The sequence below is a fragment of the Nuphar pumila genome, chromosome 11 (genome assembly GCF_984573655.1).
Source record: "Nuphar pumila chromosome 11, dmNupPumi1.hap1.1, whole genome shotgun sequence".
Classification (NCBI taxonomy): Eukaryota; Viridiplantae; Streptophyta; class Magnoliopsida; order Nymphaeales; family Nymphaeaceae; genus Nuphar; species Nuphar pumila.
In genome coordinates, this window is record NC_143259.1 from 31,308,834 (window position 1) to 31,331,804 (window position 22,971).

General features: G+C 39.4%; 1 protein-coding gene across 3 annotated transcripts in view; it reads right to left on the reverse strand.

Annotated features, from left to right (window-relative positions):
• Positions 1-551: 551 nt before the first annotated feature.
• The window catches only part of LOC149822215 (trafficking protein particle complex subunit-like protein), a 183,416-nt gene continuing 160,996 nt past the window's right edge, over positions 552-22,971 (reverse strand). For all 3 annotated transcript variants that reach the window (XM_089980716.1, XM_089980714.1, XM_089980713.1), the window contains 3 exons: positions 17,257-17,301; positions 1,643-1,741; positions 552-864 (listed from right to left, as the gene is read on the reverse strand). In XM_089980716.1, the coding sequence (XP_089836842.1) occupies positions 844-864; positions 1,643-1,741; positions 17,257-17,301 (165 nt within the window). In that variant the 3' untranslated portion in view covers positions 552-843. The remainder of the gene's footprint in view (positions 865-1,642; positions 1,742-17,256; positions 17,302-22,971) is intronic.

Here is a 22,971-nt window from a genome sequence, read left to right on the forward strand (position 1 = left end):
GGCTCGCAATGTTTTCCATTTCTTTTGGGGGCTGGGGATACTATGCACTGGAAGCACAACCCTCCAGACTAGGTTCCCACAGAGAGCAAGAACCTGTTATTGGCAAGGGCCTCAATGCCTAGGCAATTTTCATCCTTAAAAAGGAAAACATAAAAAGAAAAAGCAAGGGAACAGCCCTTGGTAGGATCAGCACCCAAAATCCCTTGGCTAAGATAACACACCATGTAGCTGCCACCTTCAACCCGATCCCCCCTCTCCCCCACCTTCATTTCTCCTTCCTCTTATTATCATTATTGTCGTGTTGTGTTCCTGCCACTATTGCATGCCTTTTTTCCTATCTTTTTTTTCTCCGCATAGTTGTATTTCTAATATTATCCTCTAATCAGGCTGATGACTCTAACCTGATTGTGTGAGTTTTGAATCTGTGCCTGCAGCTTAGAGTTATAGAGCACAAATGAACAATGCCTTCGGAACTGCAGGTATATAGCACAAGTGGCTATGTTTAATCATGGAACAAAAAAGTGAGATAACGCTAAACTTCAAAAATGAAATGATAGGGAACAAGTTAGAACTCAGACTAAACCACTTGTTTATGGTAACACATTTTTGTCCCTGGGCAATTATTGATTTAACTTTTTACAGGGACTGTTTTTGATCAATAATGAATATGCATATATTTTTCACCTAAAGGGAATGTGGGATAGTTGCAAATTTTCTTGTCTACTAGATAAAGGAATGATTGGGAAAATTTCTCAAATGCTAAGTAAACTAAAAAGAATAAACGAAAAAACAATGACATCCACATTACTCTATTCCATTTGATTGGCTGTCTCCTGATTGGTTTCAGTCAGAACCAACAAATATCTGCAGAATGGAAGAACAATGTTAATTGCCAAACAAGGGCCAAAGAAAAATCATGGTTAGGATCCATGCAGACTTTATAAATACATCTTAATTCGATATCACCGATATTTTGAAAATATTGCAATATTAACATCAATTTAAGGTAAGCCAATACTATCGGCAAATATTACAATATTATCACGATATCTTTGTGACATTTTTGAAAAAAATTCTTTACATATTTTAAGCCCAGTTTTTGTATTTTTTTTGTTTCTTTTGTGTTTTAAAAACTTTTCAAAATTTATTTCCTTATATTTTTGCAAGAAAAATGATACAAAACCTACCATTTTCTAATCTTTTTTACTATTGTTTATATCTAAATTTTAAGACCCAAGATTTTCCCCAGAATCTTTCGAGAAAAACCACTTATTGAAAATCTCTTCGAGAAAAAAACTCGGCGAGATGTTACCTTGAAAGATACAGAGGTGACTATGCATAGTCCTACTCCAGATACCCATAACTCTTAACAAGCATTCCAAGTTCTCTTTGATAGCTTAGTTGTGGGATAACCAAAGTGCATTCAAACCAAAGAATCAATGGTAAAGACAGTAGGACTAAACCAATCCAGCTACCAGATTCAACCAACTTTAAATAATTCATAATTCAAAAAGTAATACCGACAGTATGCCCATCTTTCAATATATTTCAAAGATATCAATCAATACTAGCATATATATTATAGAATAATTACAATATGGTTTTCAGAAATCATTTCCTAACAGCAAAAGAAGGGACAAACCTCTATAGCTGTGAGCGAGTCATAGGTTTTCTTCTCTCTAGAACCAACCACTGTAATTCCAGATATCTTCTGTACCCCTAGTTTTGTAGCAACAAGATTCTGTATAGGCAGAAGAGAATCTTACTAATCTATTAATCAAGACAACATAAACTGGCATAAAAGAATTCCAAACCAGATAGAGAAAACAAAATATTATTTTCAAATAGAAAAAGAACATAATGCATCTTGAATTTCATAAGTATAAAAGCATCCATATGTTAAAATATATATATATATATAGCTCTGTAATAGCTATTGCCCAGTAGGGGCATTTTTGTCAATTCACATATGTAATAATTAACTGTTTTAGAAAACAGTTAATTCTCTTTTTATTATTTTTTGTAATTTGTAATAGCCTTATGGGCTCTATGGTCTTTTGACCATAAAGACGGGGGAGGGGGGGGGGGGGGGGGGGGGGGGGCTCCCCAACGGTCACAACCCAACATCTCTATGTGGGAGCCCCCAATGGCTCTCACTCCCCTTCTTTTGTTGTATATAAATAGGGGTGTTTCCCCCTTATTCTTTTATGCTTTTTAGCTTAAGCATTTCCTCAATAAAGATATATTCTTTTATCTTCTTTGTTGCCCTTTGTTGGCTATTGTGTTGTCCTACTTGGACTTGTGCTTGTGATCTTGTAAGCGCTTAGTGGCATTATCTTTGCATCTTCCGCTATTTCATTACATAGTATCATCAGAGCCATCTAGTTATTGAGGAAAAACTTCTTGCAAAGTGATCATGTGTTTGTGGTGATTCAAATTGAGGAAAAGCTTCCTCAATTGTGCTCTTGCACACTATTTTCTCTTTCTACTCTTCACTCTTTCCTTTTCTTCAAAAATGGAGTATGAACAAAACAATGATCTCTCCTTCAAGCTAAATGGCATAAATTACATTGGGTGGGCATCCGCTATGAAAATCAATCTCAAAAGAAAAAAAAATTTGGGGATTTGTAATAGACACCACAACGGAGCTGCAACTCAAGCTCACCCAAAAGAAAAGGAGATCAAGAAAAAGCCTTAGAAGGTGATGCACATATGAAAGTCATTCAAGACCATAAAACTAAGGTAGATGATTGGGAAAATAATCATGCTAAGATTCTTACATGGTTTAGGAACAATGTTGAGCACAAGCTATGTGTCAACATTGCCAAATTTCGTAAAGCCCATAAGGCTTGGTTCTTTTTGAAAGGTATGTATACCCAAAAAGATTGTGCAAGAGAATTTTTCTTGCAAGAAAAGATAAAACCATCAAACAAGGTAAGATGAGTGTTCGTGATTATTTTAGCACCCTTGGTCCATTATGAAATGAATTATCTCTACTTAACCCAAGTGGGTTGCTAGTGAAGACGTGGAGCTAAGAAGAGAACAAATGAAAAATGAATACTTTTTTCAATTTTTACATGGGCTTAGGCACGAATTTGAACAAATTAGATCTTCTCTTCTCTAAACCTCTTCCTTTGGAAGATGCGGTTGTCAAAATATGCTAAGAAAAAATTCGTCCTGGTGGTTAAAGGGGGAGATGAAGTTTTGGTCATTTCTAAACCCGGCAACCATGTAAAAACATACAAGCTTCTACACTTTGGGAGGCAAAATAACTATGATGGTGAGTATAGGAAAGCTATTTGTCACCATTGCCATGAATCGAGACACATAAGGCCTAATTGTTTCAAACTCAATCACACCTCCCAAAACAAATTAGCTTCCATTGAAGAGACCACCAAAGAGAGAGGAATCCATTAAAAATGAGGAGATACTTTTTCACTTACTCAACTATGTGAGGCGCTCCAACAACTACTTAAATCTCTATCAACTTCGAGGGCCGCGATAGCATCATCCTCTCCTCCAGGTATGCGCTCTTGGATCCTTGATCCAGGAGTTTCTTTTCATATGACTCCACATGAAAATAAACTATCTAATGTATGTACTAATTCAAAACTTCCTGTTTCTACTGCTGATGGAACATCCTTGCAAATTAAAAATATTTGAACCTTAGATTTTCAAAACTTTAGTGTTAAAAAAATTAGAGTTTCAAAACTAAATTTAAATGTTTTATCGGTTTCTCAAATATCGGATCATGGGTGTGAAATCTCCTTCTCATCTAAGGGTTGCTTCGTGCAGGATCTCCGGTCCGGGAGGTGGATTGGGCAAGGCCATAGGAGAGGAGATCTCTACTTCACAAATTTTTTAAATCTCCCTTAAATAAAATTTGTAACCATGTCTAAAATAAAGATATTAAAACTCAGCATAAGAGACTTGGACATCCAGGCTATTCAAAGATATATCTTTTCCTTTCTGGGAAAAATTTTTGTAATGAAAAAAATTTGATTTGCAAGGATTGCATTTTTTTAAAAAAATGAAAGCTATTTTATTTCCCAATAGAATATTTGTCTCACAAAGACCTTTTGAATTAGTACATTCCGATGTGTGGGGCCCTTCCCCGGTCATATCAAAAGGAGGATATTCATATTATGTTACATTTATTGATGATTTTACTAGATATGCATGCATTTACTTCCTTAATCTCAAATCCGATGCATTTTCTTATTTTAAAGAAATCCATATGATTATTAAAAATCAATTTCAAAGCAATATTTACATCCTTAGATCCAACTCGGATGTTGAATATCTATCCAATTAATTTCAAAATTATTTAAAACAAAATGGGATTTGTCACAAAAATTATGTCAAAGAACTCCTCAACAAAATGGGTTAGCAGAAAGAAAACATAGACATATTATGGAGATCACTAGAACCCTACTTATCTCTAAAGATGTTTCAAAGAACTTTTGGGCCGAAGCCGTTCTAACATCAACTTACTTGATAAATAAAATGCCCTCATCATCCCTACAAAATGCTTCTCCATATGAAAAATTATTAGACCCCCCCCCCCCGATTATAAACGCTTAAGAGTTTTTGGTTGCAAGTGTTATGTCCTTTTGCATAAAAGAGATAAATTATCTCCAAAATCCATTGAATGTGTCTTCATGGGTTATGGAGAAAACCAAAAAGACTTTAGATGTTTTGACTTCAAGAATAACAAACTCTATGTCTCAAAAGAAGTGACTTTTTTAGAAAATGAAAATGGACTTGAGAAAACTAAGGAAAAAGATGAAGTAAATTATAACTTTTTATTTGATCTCTTACCACAAGAAAAGTTAACTGCTTGTGATGTTTCTTCGAATGATAACTCCTTGAGTGATAATGGTGATAATGATGAGCATTCTAATGTTGAAAATGTCGAATCACCATCAAGTAATGATAATGTTATTGATAAACCAATACAAGTGTATAGCCTGTGTCAACAAAGAAATCCTCCAAGTGCTTTAAAAAAATATACACATAATTCTCCTATAGAAGAAACCTTACTTAGGAGATCCAATCGGGTCTCTATCCCACCTAGTAGGTTTGTATCATATGATACTTTGACACAAAATTATAGAGCATGTTTAATAGCCTTACATTCTTATTATGAACCTTCATACTATAATGAAGCTAAAAGTCTTCCACATTGGGTTGAAATAGTTGAATTAGATGCTCTCAAAAGGCCTAAAACTTGGGAAGTAATTTCATTACCCTTAGGAAAGAAACCTACAAGATATAGATGTGTCTTTAAGGTTAAAACCAAAAGTGATGAGACCCTAGAAAGATATAAAGCTAGGTTAGTCGCTAAAGGATACTCCCAGGAATATGAAATTGACTACGAGGAAACCTTTACACCAATAGCTAGGATGACCAGTGTTAGGACCCTCATAACAATTGCATCAATTAAAAAATGCCCCACATATCAACTTGATGTAAAAAATACTTTTCTTAATGAAGAATTAAATGAGGTCTATATGAATCCTCCATCCGGATTTAGTATTGAAAATGGTAAAATTCTCAAACTTACGAAGGTCTTGTATGGTCTTAAACGGGCTCCAAAGGCCTGATACGATAGATTTAGTAGTGTTATGTCTTCTTTGAGTTTTTATTCCTATTATAAAGACATTGCGCTTTTTACTAAAAGTACAAGTACTAAAGTAGTCATACTTCAACTTTATGTAGATGATATGATAATCATTGAGAGCGACAAACAGGGAGTTAGTGATATTAAAAATGTTTTAAAAGGAAATTTTGACGTCTGACTTAGGTTTTTTGAGATACTTCTTAGGCATTGAAGTTGCTTACTCTCCCAGAGCATACATTTTGTCTCCTATGAATCTTGCTGCTGACATTTGTGCTAAGTCTAACATTTCCTGTAACAAGAAAGTAGAAACCCTAAAAGTGATCAATGCTAAATTAATACTTAAAGATGAGACTCTCCTTGAAGATCCTACACCTTATTGTCAACTGATCGGGTCACTCACTTACTTGTCCATCACCAGATTAGCTCATGCAATTCACGTTGTCAGTCAGTTTCAACATGCTCCAACAACTGTGCACATGAGTGTTGTGTTAAGAATTGCCAGATATATCAAAAACACCATAACAAAGAGAGTTTTTTTTATCTTCATCTTCCTTCTTAGATTTGCTTGCTAATATTGATGCCGATTGGGGAGGAAATCCCAATGATAGAATCTCAACCACAAGTTTTTGTGTCTTTTTAGGAGATTCTCTAATATCATGGAGGTGAAAGAAGCAATAAAAAGTATCGTTATCTTCAACCAAAGCGAAATATCATGCAATTGCTACAACAATAATGAAACTTGTATGGCTAAAAAGTCTTCTTAGAGATATGGGTGTCATTATCTCAAAACCTTCGAAGATGTATTGTGATAATAAAAGTACATTCTATATTGCAAGTAACCACACCTTCCATGAGAGAACAAAACATGTAGAGATGAATTGCCATTATGTACGTGATGAATACTTGAGAGAAACTATTATGTTGTCATATGTCACATCCGAGTATCAACTCACAAATTTCTTCACCAAAGCTCACACTGCACCTCGATTTCTTTTTCTCCTTAGCAAACTTTCGATCACTTCACTGTAAGTTTGATAGGGGGGTGTTAAAATATATATATTTATATATAGCTTTGTAATAGCTATTGCCTATTAGGAGTATTCTTTGTCAATTCACATATGTAATAATTAATTGTTTTAGAAAATAGTTAATTCTCTTTTTATTATTTTTTGTAATTTGTAATAGCCTTGGGGGCTCTATGGTCTTTTGACCATAGAGACATTGGGGCACCCCAATGGTCACAAATGTGACCATTGGGGGCTCCAACGTCTCTATGTGGGAGCCCCCAAATGGCTCTCACTCCCCTTCTTTTGTTGTATATAAATAGGGGTGTTTCCCTGTAACGCCCTAAAATTTCAAACTTGCAAACCTTTCAGAAAAACAAACAAGAGACTAAAAAGAAATCTCTTTATCTTAGAGATGGTTTATGAAATTAGCGGAAGATTATTCTTTTGTTAATTTCAGAAAGGCAAACTGACAACTTTGGGCGCGTTAGCTAAAAGAACCAAAGCGCACAACCCATGCTACTTGCAAACACTTGGAAAAGCCACTTTCATTTAAGAAGTTCTCCAAATAGTACAAAATTCGGATATCCCAATGAAAATCAGTTACAAAACCCCAAACATCCAGGACGCGAGCTAAGAGCAGGAAGAAGAAAGTCTTGGAGTCATCTTGCTATCGTGCCATCGCCTGTGGTGTACCTAATCATCACCTGTACCCATAGAATGGGTTAGTTTCGCAAAAAACTAGTAGGTGCACAAGAGAGACTACAAGAAACTGAATTATGTACATTTAATTCAGTAGGTTACTCAGTTTCAAGCAAATATGCAGTTAAACAGGTAAACAATGCAAACAGGTAAATAGTGCAAACGCGTAAGTAGTACAAGCGAATAAGTAGTGCAAGCGAATAGGTAGTACACGCGAATAGGTAGTGCAAGCGAGTAGGTAGTGCAAGCGAGTAAGTAGTGCAAGCGAATGAGTAGTGCAAGCAAGTCAGTAGTGCAAGCAAATCAGTAGTGCAAGCGAGTCACACGACCCAACAACCAATGTGAACAGACTTTATGTTTCGATATTACTGGCCTACGGGTACGCGCAGGCAAAACGTAGAAACAACTGAGACTAGTTCGGGCATCTATTATGCTATGTATTTTGAATAACCCAAATAGCTAGTTAAGTCCGCTCCTAAAGGAACGGCTTTAGCCGAGAGAGGATTCCCCAAAGGCTGAAAAGCAGTGCCACAGATGCATCCAACTTCTGCAGAAGTGTTGAGCTAACTATTGTAGCCCCTTTCCCCTAACTCCAATGACTGGGGAGGTTGAATCATTGCCCGTAGGGTGGTTGTTAACAACCTATCCATTGGAGTTTTGTACCGCTCTGTCCTCTCCCTTGACAGAACAACCAGAAGCGAATGGGTGCGTTAGGGGTTGCTTAACTAACGACCCATCCTATGCTGTGGTCTTTAAACCACTCGAGCATCTTGCATGTGAAGGCGAATGTGAGGCTATTTTATGTGATTACAGCATTGTGCATTTAGCACTATTCGAGGTCGCACGACCGTCTCATTCGATCATCGCAGTACTAGACGTGTCGTGAACGACTACAAGTACTGTAGGATGAAGGGGGTATAGCTCCTCAATAGAAGCCTCAACAGGAGTGTTTCACAAAGATGTAATGTTTATCAACTTTACTTTATCCTTTGAAACAACAGTACCTTGTGCCAACATTATGCATGCGATTTTCTAGAATCTCATCCGCTATCGAGGTATCTACATGCCTCGCATGACTCGATACTGGCCTCGATAGACGGGATACAGGTTTCTCAACAGAACCCCTGTGAAGTAGTTTGCTCAAACCCCAACTCGTCTGCAGGACTGCATATTCGAAGAGTCAGGATCCTTGCAAGGTATCCCTCTCCTTAGACGAGGATGTAACGCTAGCTCCCAACTCAACTCTCGTTGCAAGAGAGAGAGTGGTAAATGCCCCTTGCGTCCTCCACGAGGATGCCTTTAAGGCATATGCAAAGAGCAAAAACTGTAATGAGATATTGCGGAAATATAAAGAGTGCATACAAGCACATACAACAATGAATAAAAGAGGAAATATCACAAGTCCACGAAGGGACAATACAAGCACAAGCCTTTAAGAAGGCAATAATATACAAAGCCTCTTATTGAAAAGAGAGAGAAGCTCTCCAAGATGAGAATACACAAGGGGATCACCCCTATTTATACAAGAGGAAGAGGAGGAAAAAGGAGGGCCAAAGGGCCTCAAAAGGAGAGCCAAAAGGGGGCTCCCATAGAGTCGTTGGGAGCCCCCAACGGTCACATTTGTGACCGTTGGGGGCTCCAACGACTTCTATGTTGGAGCCCCTTTAGGTCCTCAAAAAGAATAAAAAGAAATGAAAAAAATAAAAAATAAAAATTACATTTATTCAAAAAAGAAAAAAAATAGTTGTTTTCTAAAACAACTGTGAAATTACAAAAATACCCCTATCGGGTATTGATGTAATATACAGAATTTATATATATATATATATATATATATATATATATATATATATATATATATATATAATAGGTACATTTTAACACCCCCCCTCAAACTTTACGGGGGAATGACGGAAAGTTTGCCGAGAAGAAACATGAAGCGAGGAGCCGGAAGAGCTTTAGTGAAGAAGTCTGTCAACTGATATTCTGAAGTGACATATGGCAGAGCAATAGTTCCTCGTAAAAATTCGTCACGAACATAGTGGCAATCCATTTCAATATGTTTCGTACGTTCATGAAAAGTATGATTGCTCGCAATATAGATGGCACTCTTATTGTCGCAACACAGCTTTGAGGCTTCAGTAATATCAACTCCCATATCTTTAAGCAAACTGCGAAGCCATACAAGTTCCATTGTTGTGGTTGCCATTGCCCGGTACTCAGCTTCAGTGGATGATAGTGAAACTTTCTGCTGCTTCTTGCATCGCCAGGCAATCAATGAGTCCCCTAAAAAGACACAAAAACCAGTAGTTGAGACTCGATCATTGGGATTACCTCCCCAATCTGCATCAGTATAAGCAAGAAGATTCAAAGGGGAAGAGGTGGATAGAAATAGCCCTTTATTGATGGTATTCCGAATGTAGCGGATGATTCGGAGAACCGCACTCATATGTACGGTTGTAGGAGCATGCTGAAATTGACTGACTGAGTGAACCGCATGAGTGATATCTGGTCTGGTGATGGTTAAATATGTAAGAGACCCAATGAGTTGTTTGTACGGTGTAGGATCTTCCAGAAGAACCCCATCCTCTAACCGCAATTTGGCATTAATAACTTCGGGAGTCTCTACTTTCTTATCATCAGAAATCCCAGACTTAGAATATATATCTGCAGCAAGCTTCATCTGTGACAAAATATATCCTCTAGGAGAATATGCAACTTCAATTCCAAGAAAATATCTGAGAAAACCTAAATCAGACATATCAAAATTATCTTTTAACATATTTTTAACATTAATAATACTACTTTGATCATTTCCAGTGATAATCATATCATCAACATAAAGCAACAAAATTACGATACTAGAACCTGCATTTTTAACAAAAAGAGCAGTGTCAGTATAACAAGAATGAAATCCTAATTTTATCATGATATCACTAAAACGATCATACCAAGCCTTAGGGGCTTGTTTAAGACCATATAATGCCTTTAAAAGCCGAAGTGTTTGACCTTGCTTAATATTTATTCCGGGTGGTGGATCCATATAAACTTCTTCACTTAAACTTCCATTTAAAAAAGCATTTTTTACGTCAAGTTGATAAATAGGCCATTTTTTGGTTGATGAGACAGCTATTAAGGTTCTGACACTTGTCATACGAGCTACGGGGGCGAATGTTTCTTCGTAATCAATACCATATTCTTGGGAGTATCCCTTAGCAACCAATCTGGCTTTATATCGTTCTAAAGAGCCATCGCTTTTAGTTTTAACTTTGAAGACCCAACGACAACCAATAGGTTTTTTGTGTGAGGGTAGATCAACTACTTCCCAAGTATTGGCCTTTTTTAAAGCATTTATTTCAACTTGCATTGCTTCAACCCAATGAGGTATAGATTTAGCTTGATTATAGTGGGCTGGTTCAAAATAAGAGTGTAGAGTTATCAAACATGCCCGATAGTTGGGAGTTAAAGAGTCATAGGAGACAAACCTATTTAGGGGTATTGATATTCTAGAAGAATGCCTAACTTGTGGTTCCTCAATGGATTCGGAAATTTGAGAGTATTTTTCGAGGGCACTAATAGGTTTTTCTTGATTTCTTCTTGAGTAAACATTTATATTGGCATCGCTATCATGAACGTTTGTATTTGAATTACTATCATTTGAGAGTGTTATGTCAAGAGGGGATACCTCGTGAGTGTCATCTATGTTTTCAAGAGAATCTTCTTGTATGTCATCAATAAGATCATATAAGAATATATAATCGATTTCATTTGTCTCTTCTATTTTATCAAAACCGTTTTCTTCTTCGAGAAATGTTACATCTTTTGAAACATATAGTTTATCATTCTTAAAATCATAACATCTATACCCTTTTTTATTTTCACCATATCCAAAAAATACACATTCAATTGCTTTTGGAGATAACTTATCCCTTTTATGTAGTAGGACAAAACATTTGCAACCAAAAATACGAAGTCGATTAAAATCGGGTGAAAACTTAAAGAGTTTCTCATAAGGAGAAGCATTTTTTAACTTAGAAGAGGGCATTCTATTGATTAGATAGGTTGAGGTAAGAACGGCTTCCGCCCAAAATTTTTTTGGAATATTTCTAGACACAAGTAATGTTCTAGCGGTTTCTATAATGTGCCTATGTTTTCTTTCCGCTAGGCCATTTTGTTGAGGAGTCCTAGGACATGACTTTTGATGACAAATGCCATTTTGGTTTAAATAGTTTTGGAATTCGTGAGATAAGTATTCACCACCGGAATCGGATCTTAAAATAGATATGTTACTTTGAAATTGATTTTGAACCTTTTTATGAAAATCTTTAAAGAAGTTAAATACTTCCGACTTATGACTAAGGAAATAAATCCAAACATACCGAGTAAAGTCATCAATAAATGTAACATAATATGAATAGCCCCCTTTAGACATAACCGGAGAAGGACCCCAAACATCCGAATGCACCAATTCAAAAGGCCTTGATGAGAAAAAAGATCTAGTTGGAAAAGGAATAGACTTCATTTTTCCAAAAATGCAATCTTTGCAATTAATTTCTTTTTCCTTACAAAATTTTTTTCCAAAAGGAAAGAGATACATTTTGGAATAACTTGGATGACCAAGTCTTTTATGCCAAGTTTCCATATTTTTTTCTTGGACATAAGAACAAAAAAAATTTGTAGGGAGATCAAGATGGTCCATATAATAGAGGTCTCCCTTTCTATGGCCTTGCCCAATCCGCTTCCCGGACCGGAGATCCTGCACAAAGCAACCATTAGATGAGAAAGATATTTCACATCCATGGTCGGCAATTTGAGAACAACTCTTACTTTTGGAACACAAAAATTTTGAGAATCTTTAAAAGAGCCAATACTTGAAATTTTCAAAAAAGTTCCATCGGCCGTTGAGACACAAGAGTCCTTTGAATTGATGCAAACATCACTAAGTGCATTCTCATGAGGGTTCATATGAAAAGAAGCTCCGGAATCAAGGATTCAAGAATACGTACCGGGTGATGATGTTAAAGCAATGGCCGCACCCGATGTGGAGGAAGAAACTTTTAGCATTTGTTGGAGAGCCATAGATATTTGTCCAAGAGTTTCTTTAATGTCATTGTTTTTGCCTTCATCTTCTTTGGTGGTGGTTTCTTCAAGAGAGGCTACTTTAGGCTTGAAGGCTCCCATAAGCTTTGGACAAGCGGGTCTAATGTGACCCGGCTCATTGCAATAATGACAAACAATCATTTTTTTTCCTCCATTGTAGTTCCCTTGTTTCCCAAAATGAGGAGGCTTATAGGTTCTAACATTGTTACCCGGTTTGGATACGGCAAGAACTTCATCAACATGCTTACTCATGCCAAGCCTTGTCTCCTCTTGAGTGATTTCGGCAATAGCATCCTCAATAGGAGGAAAAATAGATCTATGGAGAAGTGAGGATCTTACTTGCTCAAATTCGGGACGTAGCCCAAAAAGAAATTGAAACAATCGCTCTTGTTCCATTTGTTTTTGTCTTAAATCAACATCTTCCATAGAAACCCACTTTGGCTCTAAAAGAGCCAATTCATCCCATAGTGGGTTAAGGGCACTATAGTAGTCTTGAATGCTAGAATCACCTTGCTTGGTGGTTCTAACCTTTTCTTGCAAGAAGTATGCTCTTGCAAGATCCTTTTGGGTATACATACCCCTCATAAAGGACCAAGCCTCATTGGCTCTACGAAATTTAGCTATATTAGCACATACCTTAAGCTCCACATTGTTCATAAACCACGCAAGGATTTTTGCGTGATTGCTTTCCCAATCTTCCACTTCCTTTTGATGATTTTCAATGGCCTTGAGACGAGCATCTCCCTCAAGAGCTTTTTCTTGATCTTCTTCCATCTTCGTGAGCATAAGCTTAGGTTCCAGAACGGTCCCCATGACATAACCCCAAAGCTTCTTTCCTTTGAGATTATTCTCCATAGCCGATGCCCACATCATATAGTTCTTTCCATTGAGCTTGAAAGAAAGATCAATCTTTGTCTCCATGATGTTGCCAAGAAGTGAGAAGATGTTCACTAAAATAAGATATACACGAACCACACCTTTCCTTCACGAATCGAGTGGCTCTGATACCATGTAATGAGATATTGCGGAAATATAAAGAGTGCATACAAGCACATACAACAATGAATAAAAGAGGAAATATCACAAGTCCACGAAGGGACAATACAAGCACAAGCCTTTAAGAAGGCAATAATATACAAAGCCTCTTATTGAAAAGAGAGAGAAGCTCTCCAAGATGAGAATACACAAGGGGATCACCCCTATTTATACAAGAGGAAGAGGAGGAAAAAGGAGGGCCAAAGGGCCTCAAAAGGAGAGCCAAAAGGGGGCTTCCATAGAGTCGTTGGGAGCCCCCAACGGTCACATTTGTGACCGTTGGGGGCTCCAACGACTTCTATGTTGGAGCCCCTTTAGGTCCTCAAAAAGAATAAAAAGAAATGAAAAAAATAAAAAATAAAAATTACATTTATTCAAAAAAGAAAAAAAATAGTTGTTTTCTAAAACAACTGTGAAATTACAAAAATACCCCTATCGGGTATTGATGTAATATACAGAATTTATATATATATACATATATATATATATATAATAGGTATATTTTAATAAAAACTTGCGCGTCATCTTCAATAACAAGGCAATACCAACACATATGCAAAAGCAAGAGTCTAGGCGAAGAGCGCGACGACAAGGTAAAGGCAGTAAGCATAAGTGCAACGCTAAGCCTCGACGCGATGCGTGACGGCAAGTAAAAACTCTAAGCAGGAGTGCAACGCAAGATCTCGACGCGATGCACGACGACAAGTAAAGACTGATATAAGGTAAAGAGCAAGGGTCGCGAAACCGCGTCCTTGAGTGAAGTGCATACTCGTATAAATATATATATATATATATATATATATATATATATTTGTATATATATATATTCATTTAATGATTATTTTCAGTTTAATTGAACTTAATTCAATTATCCAAGTCTTCAGTGCAATCTTTCCCTACCTTGGAGAGTTACGAGTTTGCTGGCGTCTGCGGATGTACACGATTGACGGCTCGGGTCGCGGAGCGCGAGTGGGATCCGTCGCAGCTGCAAATATGCGATATTAACATGCAAACCCAGACAAAAGCAAAAGCAAGGAGAAGATTCGACTTTTCCGATACATAGGGCTGGGGCCGACCGTCACAATTGACTCGAAAAAAGGATGGGGCAGGGCCAAATGACCCTTGCTGCCAAAAGAGGGATGTAGCCAAAGCGAGTTGATGACTTACGCTTACTAGGAATTCTTCGTTGAAGACCAACAATTACAATGATCTATCCCCATCACGATGTAGTTTCCGAAGATTACCCGGGCTTGTCTGCCAAGGGTATAGGTTTATGCACAAAGGGCAGGGGCCGATGGCCCCTGCTAGAACATCTAAAAGGGCAAGGGCTGATGGCCCTGCTAGAACAATAAAAAAGAGGCAAGGGCCTACAGCCCCTGCTGAAATAAACAAGGCAGGGGCCGATGGCCCCTACTGGAACAACAAAAAGAGGCAGAGAGGAGGGGCTCGGCCCCTCCCCTGCCGTGACAAAAGCAGGGAGGGGGCTTAGCCCCTCCCTGCAGTAACGGAAGCAGAGAGGGGGCTCAGCCCCTCCCCTTCAGCCAGAAGAGCACCGGGAGGGGAATCGGCCCCTCCCGTACCCTGTACGACACAGGGAGGGGCTCCGCCCCTCCCTCGCTAAAAGGGCTCGCAGGGAGGGGGCTTTACCCCTCCCCTTCAACCTAGGGCAGCAGGGAGGTGGCTCAACCCTCCCCTCCCTGCGTAACCGAAAAATAAGGGGGAAAGAGACGAAAGAGGAGAAGAAAAGGAAAAGAGGGGAGAAGAGGAGACGCCGACATACCAGAGGGTTTCGGAGGAAGCTCGCCGGTGGCCGCGGGTTGTCCAGGGTCGCCTGTGTCGGTGACAGTGGACGAGAGAGAGAGAGAAACAAAGAGACAAAAGGAGACAAGAGGGTCGGTGAGGGAGAGAGTGAGAGAGAAATTGCAGAGAGCGAGAGGGTAAGGGAGAGAGACGAGAGGGCGAGAGGCGGTGAGGGGGGTTTCGTAACCCTCCTCCTGCCTGCTTCGCTGTCTTTTAATGACAGCGAGGGGCGGTGGCCACGGGTCGGGTCTGGATCCGGATCCGGCCCATATCAATTAATTATTTTTTTTGAAGTTCTTACATTCCCCCTATTCTTTTATGCTTTTTAGCTTAAGCATTTCCTCAATAAAGATATATTCTTTTATCTTCTTTGTTGCCCTTTGTTGGCTATTGTGTTGTCCAACTTGGACTTGTGCTTGTGCACTTTGTGATTGTGATCTTGTAAGCCCTTAGTGGCATTATTTGCATCTTCTTCTATTTCATTACACCATATTTAAAAGTAGAATACTCAAAGAAACTAATGAAACATCATCCTGAAAATGATACAATATGACATGGAAAAAACATTGGGAACTTACTTCCACAATGAAAACACTAGAAACTAATTTTCCTAATGCATAGATGAAAGTTTTGGATAGGAAGGAGTTTTTTTTTCGCTGATAGGGTTTGCTGTGGGTGAACCCTAAGCCCTTCCCCCCAACTGCATCCCCCGGGCGACGTCGGCCGGTGGAAGGGACTTCTCTTGCCAGTCGCCCACTTCTTTTTCCCTATTTTTGGGATGGCTCCTTCCCTAGATGCTGCGGATGGGTCAATCTCTTTCGAGGATCAGTTGCCTGACTTTCCTCCCTTGCCATCCTCTTAGGGCGATGAAAAGAGCCCTTTGACTTCCCCTACAACTAAATAAGCTTCTTCTTCGGTGAAATCGCCATGGGCTCGCATAGTGGAAAGGATATCCTGATCGGAGGAGGGAGCTCCCATTGTCCTTCGCACTAAAGGTCAGAACACTCGGATCTATGTCCTTGTATTGAAATACCAAAATATGTTCCATGACCTCTGGTGGACTGTTCTCGTCGGCTTCTCAGGTGAACTTACCCACAAATGGATGGAGCACCAATACATGTTCGACAACCTCCAAGCTCCTTAGCCTTCATCGTTGCAGGTAAAGTTCTCGACCCTTTCCAAAGGTATCATTTGGATTAGAGTGTTCTCAAACGAGGATTACTAGACGGTCCACCAGGAAGGGCGCACGGTGGGTTGGGGGTAGACCTTGCTCACCTCTTAGTGGAGCCCCAACATGAAACTAAAATTGAGATTTCTCATGGTCTTCCCATATGGATAAGACACCTGGGGTTGTCCGCTGAGATGTGGATCCTTAAAAGTTTTGTGGGAGTGGCCCCATTTTTTGGGAGGGACTCTAATTGGTACTGATGCACACACTCTATCCACAAATAAAGCCTCCTTCGCAAGACTCTGCATCAAGGTCTTGTAGGATTTCATTCTGAAGGAGGTCAAAATCGAAATAGACAGAGACGGAATCCTCTCACAGGTGACTGAATATGAGAATACCATCCACTACTGCCCAGACTATGGATCCTTCACCCAGTCGGCAACCAACTGTAGAGCGAAGGGTGGCCCCAATGACAAGAAGGGCTTGAGCGCTGATGGGGAGCGGGGAGTCTTCCTTATCCAAATGCACAGGAACATCCCCAGCAACCAGTAACATGTGAAAAACTCAGCAGCAACAAAAAGAACGTCATATTCTTTGCTAGAAAGTAGGATATGGATAGCTTATCAAGAACTAGAATTTCCTTCCACTTTCAGGCATCATCACAGGGAATGATCAAGAATCCTTTATAATACAATTTAGTCTCCTAGACCTTCAGGAAATGGTGGGAAATCATATTTATCTGATCTTGACATCAAGCAAGATTGACACTGATGCATTAGCTACGTTAAGATATTACTGCTATTGGAGATAAAGTGCATACTCACCAGGTTAAAATCTGTAGAACCGAATGCCTCCAGCTGCGATAAAGCCTATGTAACCAATGCAAAAACCAAGTCAGTGGCCAAGAACTAGAAATCAATTTATTTATGATGATGAGACAACTGAAAACAAATGTCATCAAATATCAGGTCCTTCATAATCAGGCTGACAGATCAAACAGTGCAATGCGAATTACTGCAAGTGCAAGACAATTGTCATCACAAGTCAGATGATAGAAAAAAGGGATTTTAATCCCTAATAGAAAACAAGTCTTTAAAAGGTTTTATACATTGTTCATATATAAAAATATTTTTTGAGGCAAATTTGCAGTTTTCCTATTATCTCTGGGCGTACTCCTTAACTTTACCAATGTTCACTGGATATCAAATACCCTCCTGCATTTAAGCATTGGTCTGGGTTGACCAAGATTTTTCTTTTTAAAGTACTGACAAATCAGAAACAAAAAAACAAAAAAGATGACTAGAGTATCCTCAAGTGATTACTTTTCCAACTCAAAGATAACATGGGGGGTATAACCAATGCATAAACCACATGGTGCACTTGGCATTTGTCAAACCTCAGGGGGGTGAGGGAATAAACCCAAAGGATGGGTGGGAAATGCAAATTTCCCTTTTTTAAGACAATCAGCCACAAAACATGTGATAATCTCGGAGGTAGATAACCTCATCATACATCACAATATTACCTTCTATAATCAGAGTTCCCAAAAAACAATTCCCCTTCTCTTAGCAAAGCTTTCATTAAAAAGATTTCATTTTTACCATTTTAACATACATGCTTGGTTTACCCAGTTTATCTGTTATCTTCACATTTTTCCATTTCTTTATTACCATTGTAGAGAGGCTCATATTTGTCCAAGTATCATTGACCAAGTTTGACCACAAAATAGACTGTTAACTTATGTCATAATTATATATATATATATATGGAGAGAGAGAGAGTAATGTGTAGCGTCCAGACCATTTATCTTCCAAACCGTCCTATACCCCTTTTAAAAATATACTTGCATGTGTTTTTTGTTTAATAAAAACCTTTAGATGTGTTCTCCATGCTTTATTTAATAGAAAACATGAATTAGTTTAAACATTTCTCATATTTAGATGTGTTTTTAGCTCGACAAAAAAATCAACAGAACATATTGCACCAAAATCGTGATTAACTAAAAATCAAGAATTCTTGTTAAATTGATTCGATCCAATGCACGGTTTTTAGTAAATAAGCAATGATAAATGCATCTGTATTTTTGGATTAAGCAAAAAACTCATGCAAGTATATTTTTTAAAGGGGTCTGGGATGGTTTGGAATGTACATGTTTCTCTCTCTCTCTCTCTCTCTCTCTCTCTCTCTCTCTCTCTATATATATATATATATATATATATATATATATATATATATATATATATATATATATATATATATATATATATATATATATATATATATGTAGAATGTATTTAGGATTTTTGTATTTTCGTATTTATTAGCTTGATCTTTTTGGCCAACTAGCTGTTGGGGGATCCCAACAGCTAGATTTCTAGCAATGTCACACGGACGCGGGTGCGACACTCGGACACAACTTGTAATATCATGTATTCTCACACTTAGTTGAATTTGAGTTTTTTGAAAATTTGGCTAAGTATAGAAGAAAAATCAGGTAAACCTCGATAATAGGCCTATGTTCTTTGAACCAAGAATTGACACAAGTCTCATCGACAAGGTCTAACAAGCCGATTAAAAGGTGCAAAAAAGTTTTATTTTTAACCTTTCAATTCAAGCAAATTTCGAGTGAAATTCGGGTTAAATTCAAGCAAATTTCAAAAGCGAAATTCAAAGTATGTGTCGTTGGATGCGTCTCGGAATCCCGAGTCCAACGATATTTTACTTTTCCCAATCCGAGCTACGGTTGACCCAAAAATCATTTTTTTTTCAAAAAGAAACCGCCTCGACGGGTCGGGTCTGGATTTGGATCGGGTTGGATCCAATGCTTTTGATCCAAATTCACATGAATCTGGACTCTGTCCAAGACCCATATTAATTAGGATTTGATCCAGCCCAGGATCCAAATGGGGTTGGGATATGGATTTGGATCCAAATCTAAACCCATACCCAACAATGATATAGCTTTAAATTCGTTTTTATATTAAAATTAAAGTTAAAAAGGCCCCAAGAGGGATAAGATATCCTCTGGAAGCTTCTGGATGGTTATTTAGTAAGAAATAAGACATAAATAATTAATTTATTATTTAATGGATATTAATTTCGAATTTCAAAACTTACCTTATGGTTAATCTTGAGAGAATCTACCCTAACCATGGAATGAGGAGAGAAAAAGGTAAATAAAAGGGGTAAAGAAGAGAAATTAGTGAAAAAGGAAAGTAGTAAAAAGGGTTTAAAAAGAATTAACAAAAGTGGTCGAGGAAAAATAGGAAAAGTGGGATTTGGAGATAGAGTGAAAGCCTACCATATGGGCAAACCCTAGAGGGACGTCACTTCAAGGGGCTCCCTCAATTAAAAAAAAAATCGTGATCTATAGAAAAAGGTGAATATATATATATATATATATAGAGAGAGAGAGAGAGAGAGACGTGTGAAGAAGAAGGGAGGAAGACGTGAGGTTCTTTTCACATCTAAAAAAAAAAGTACGGACCCTTCTCTCTTCTCAAATGGGAAAAAAAGATGTAAATCAGATTCTACGAAGTATGAATTCGATTCATTTTCCTTTGATATCTTGTTATTGATTCCCATTCCATGAAAAAAAAAATCTGGATATGTGAATTTATATGCAAATCTGTCCACTTTTATAAGTAGACAGATCTGCCACATGTAGTGTGGGCCGATCTGGACAGATCTGACACACACACACACACACACGTGATGCAGTTTTGAAACAGATCAACCAAGACTGCCATACACAGATCAGGCCCAGATCTGTTGTAGGGTGATTTATGAAGTTCTTATTCAAAGCATGATGAATCTGTGATTTATAAAATTGATATTCAACGCATTTAAATTGTTAAATCGATGATCTATAGGATTATCATCGAATGCATAATAAATTTGTGTCCTATAAAGTGGTTATTCAATGCTTAATGAATGTTAAATTTGGGATTGATGAGGTTGATGTTCAAAGCACAAAGTAAGCTAGAATTAATATTCATTTCAAGGAGAATGTGAAATCTGCAAAAAAAAAAGAAAATACAGATACTGAGATGTGTCATATTGTCCATGGTTCAACTCTTACATTTTGTACAAGAGCAAATCATGGGTTGACAAAGCATATATCATGTAAGCTCATGTGGTGAAAACAAATTTTTTTCAAGGCCCAGACGAACCCTGGGTTTCGGCTGGACATATCCATGCGGTTGGACCCAACCAACACAGTTGGCTAGGTAAGCCTTAGCCGGCATATGCATGTGGCTGGACCCAGCCAACTGTGTTTGTAACGACCCCAACTCATACCCAAGAAAAGTATGATTTTTTTTTAAATCAATTGCGAAAATCTTCCCAGAGATGGAGCCTTTACAGTTCCACCACAACTAAGAAACTCGACACACCACAGGGGATCTTACACCCCATCTTTCAATCCAAACTCAAACTGAAGAGAACCAGAGGCCGCAAGGCTTCCCGTAGGTTGCAGTGCCAAAGGCAGGGGCCTCAGCCCTGCTCGGCAAAAAGCAACAGAGGCAGGGAGCAGGGGCTCCCTGCCTACCAGAACAGAGAAAGGCAGGGGAGGGAGCAGAGGCTCCCTGCCACAACAAGACAGGGGGAAACCTGTCGGAACATGAATCAAGACAAGGGGTGCAACCCCCCCTGCGGGAAACGAGACAGGCAGGGGCAGAGCCCCTGCCGATAGCAAGAACAAGGCACGGGGCAAAGCCCCTTGCCAGAGAACAAACGAGGTGCAGGGGGCCTTGCCCCCTGCTCGTAAACAGGAAAGCAGGAGGGGCTTTGCCCCCTGCTGGGAAACCAAAGGAGGCAGGGGGGCCTCGCCCCCTGCCGGCAAAGCGCAGGAGAGCAGGGGGAGCTTCGCCCCCTGCCGGGAAATACAAAAGGGACAGGGGGAGAGGAACCCGCTGTCGACAAGACAAATGGCAGGGAGACGGAGCCCCCTACCTACAAAGCGAATGGCAAGGGGACGGAGCCCCCTGCCAGCACAACAAGAAGGGCAGGGGGAAGCGGAGCCTTTTGCCGACCTAGCAAGGACAGGGGGAATGGAAACCCCTGCCAACAAGAGGCGACGACAGGGGGCTCAGTCTCCCTGTCGATCAACTCCTCTCAAAGGAGAAAAAAAAGGGAGAAGGAGTTTTTACCTCAGGAGACCATGACAAAGGGGGAGTGGAGGGGTCGTCGGTAGTTCCGATCGCCGAAACGCGAGCACAAAGAGAGAGGAGGCACCGGGTACAGGGGAGCTGTCGTTGATGCTGTCACCGATAACAAAAAAGGTGGAGGGTCGTCGGCAGCTCCGGCATCGGGGGCTCTGGTGCAGCCGACGAACGGACAGGAGGTCGCCGACGATGTCGCAGGTGGCTGTGGAGGAAACGAGGTCACAGACGGCGACAGTCGTCGGGTTGTCTGCTGAGGCCACCGAACTGAGGGTGGTTACCGGCGATCGTTGAGCACGGTCGGCGATGACCGAGACGCACCGCAAAGAGGGAGGAGAGCAGTGACTGACAGCAGGTCGCCGATGCCGGCTCGAAGGGGGAGATGGCCGACGGCTGCGATCGCCAACGATGGGGAGGTCGTCGATGCACAAAAGTCGCTGATGGCTCCGAACGCCGGCGTCTGCCAAGAGGCGGCCAAAGAGGAGGCGAAGAGGTGGCCGACGATACTGTCGATGGCGGTTAAGGTTGCCAGCTTCCTGCAACACACGAGACGAAGGTGGTGGCCGACAGCGTCGGTGTCCGCAGAGGGACAAGAGAAGGGGCGTACCTGGAAAGGCTGCCGGAAGGGAGCTCGCCGGAAGGAGGGGGGCATCGGTGGCAATGCTCGGCAACGCAGAGAGAGGGAGTCGGTCGGGGGAGAGAGACCGAGAGACGAGAGGGGGAAGGGGGTTTCGAGAACCTCCCTCCTTCGTCGCTGCGTGCTTTTAAAAGCACGCAACCGACTTATCACCCGGGTCGGATCCGGGTCGAGGTCCGGATCCGGCCCGGTTCCAAATTTCTTTTTTTTTTTACTCGGGTTATTACACTAAATGGGCTGGAGAAGGAGAGTTTCCTTCTTGGAGGATTCTCTCTTTTTTTTTTTAATTTCCAAAACACTATATTTTAACTTTTTCAAAGTTTCTAAAATTTTCAAAAGTCTTTTCCAAAACTACTCAAGTCTCTTTAGGCATGTACAAGGACTTCATTAAAAAGTCCTAAGCAACCCTAACAATAAGAAATTCGGAATTAATATAAATTAACTAATTATTTAGTATTAAATAATTAATAATTATTTAGAAGTTTTCAAAAATTGCTAAATTAATTTAGGAGACTTCTCAACCTTATTTAACCCCAAATTAAATCTTTTTATGGAATTTAAGCTAGAAAAACATTGGGCATAAATTTGGATCCAGATCGAGATCCAAATCCATTTTCAAAAATCCAAATAAAATCTAGACTGAACCAAATTCAGATTAATATGGGTCTTGGATAGAGTCCATATCCATATTAATTTGGATCAAATCAATTGGATCCAGTCTGATCCAACTCTGGATCCAA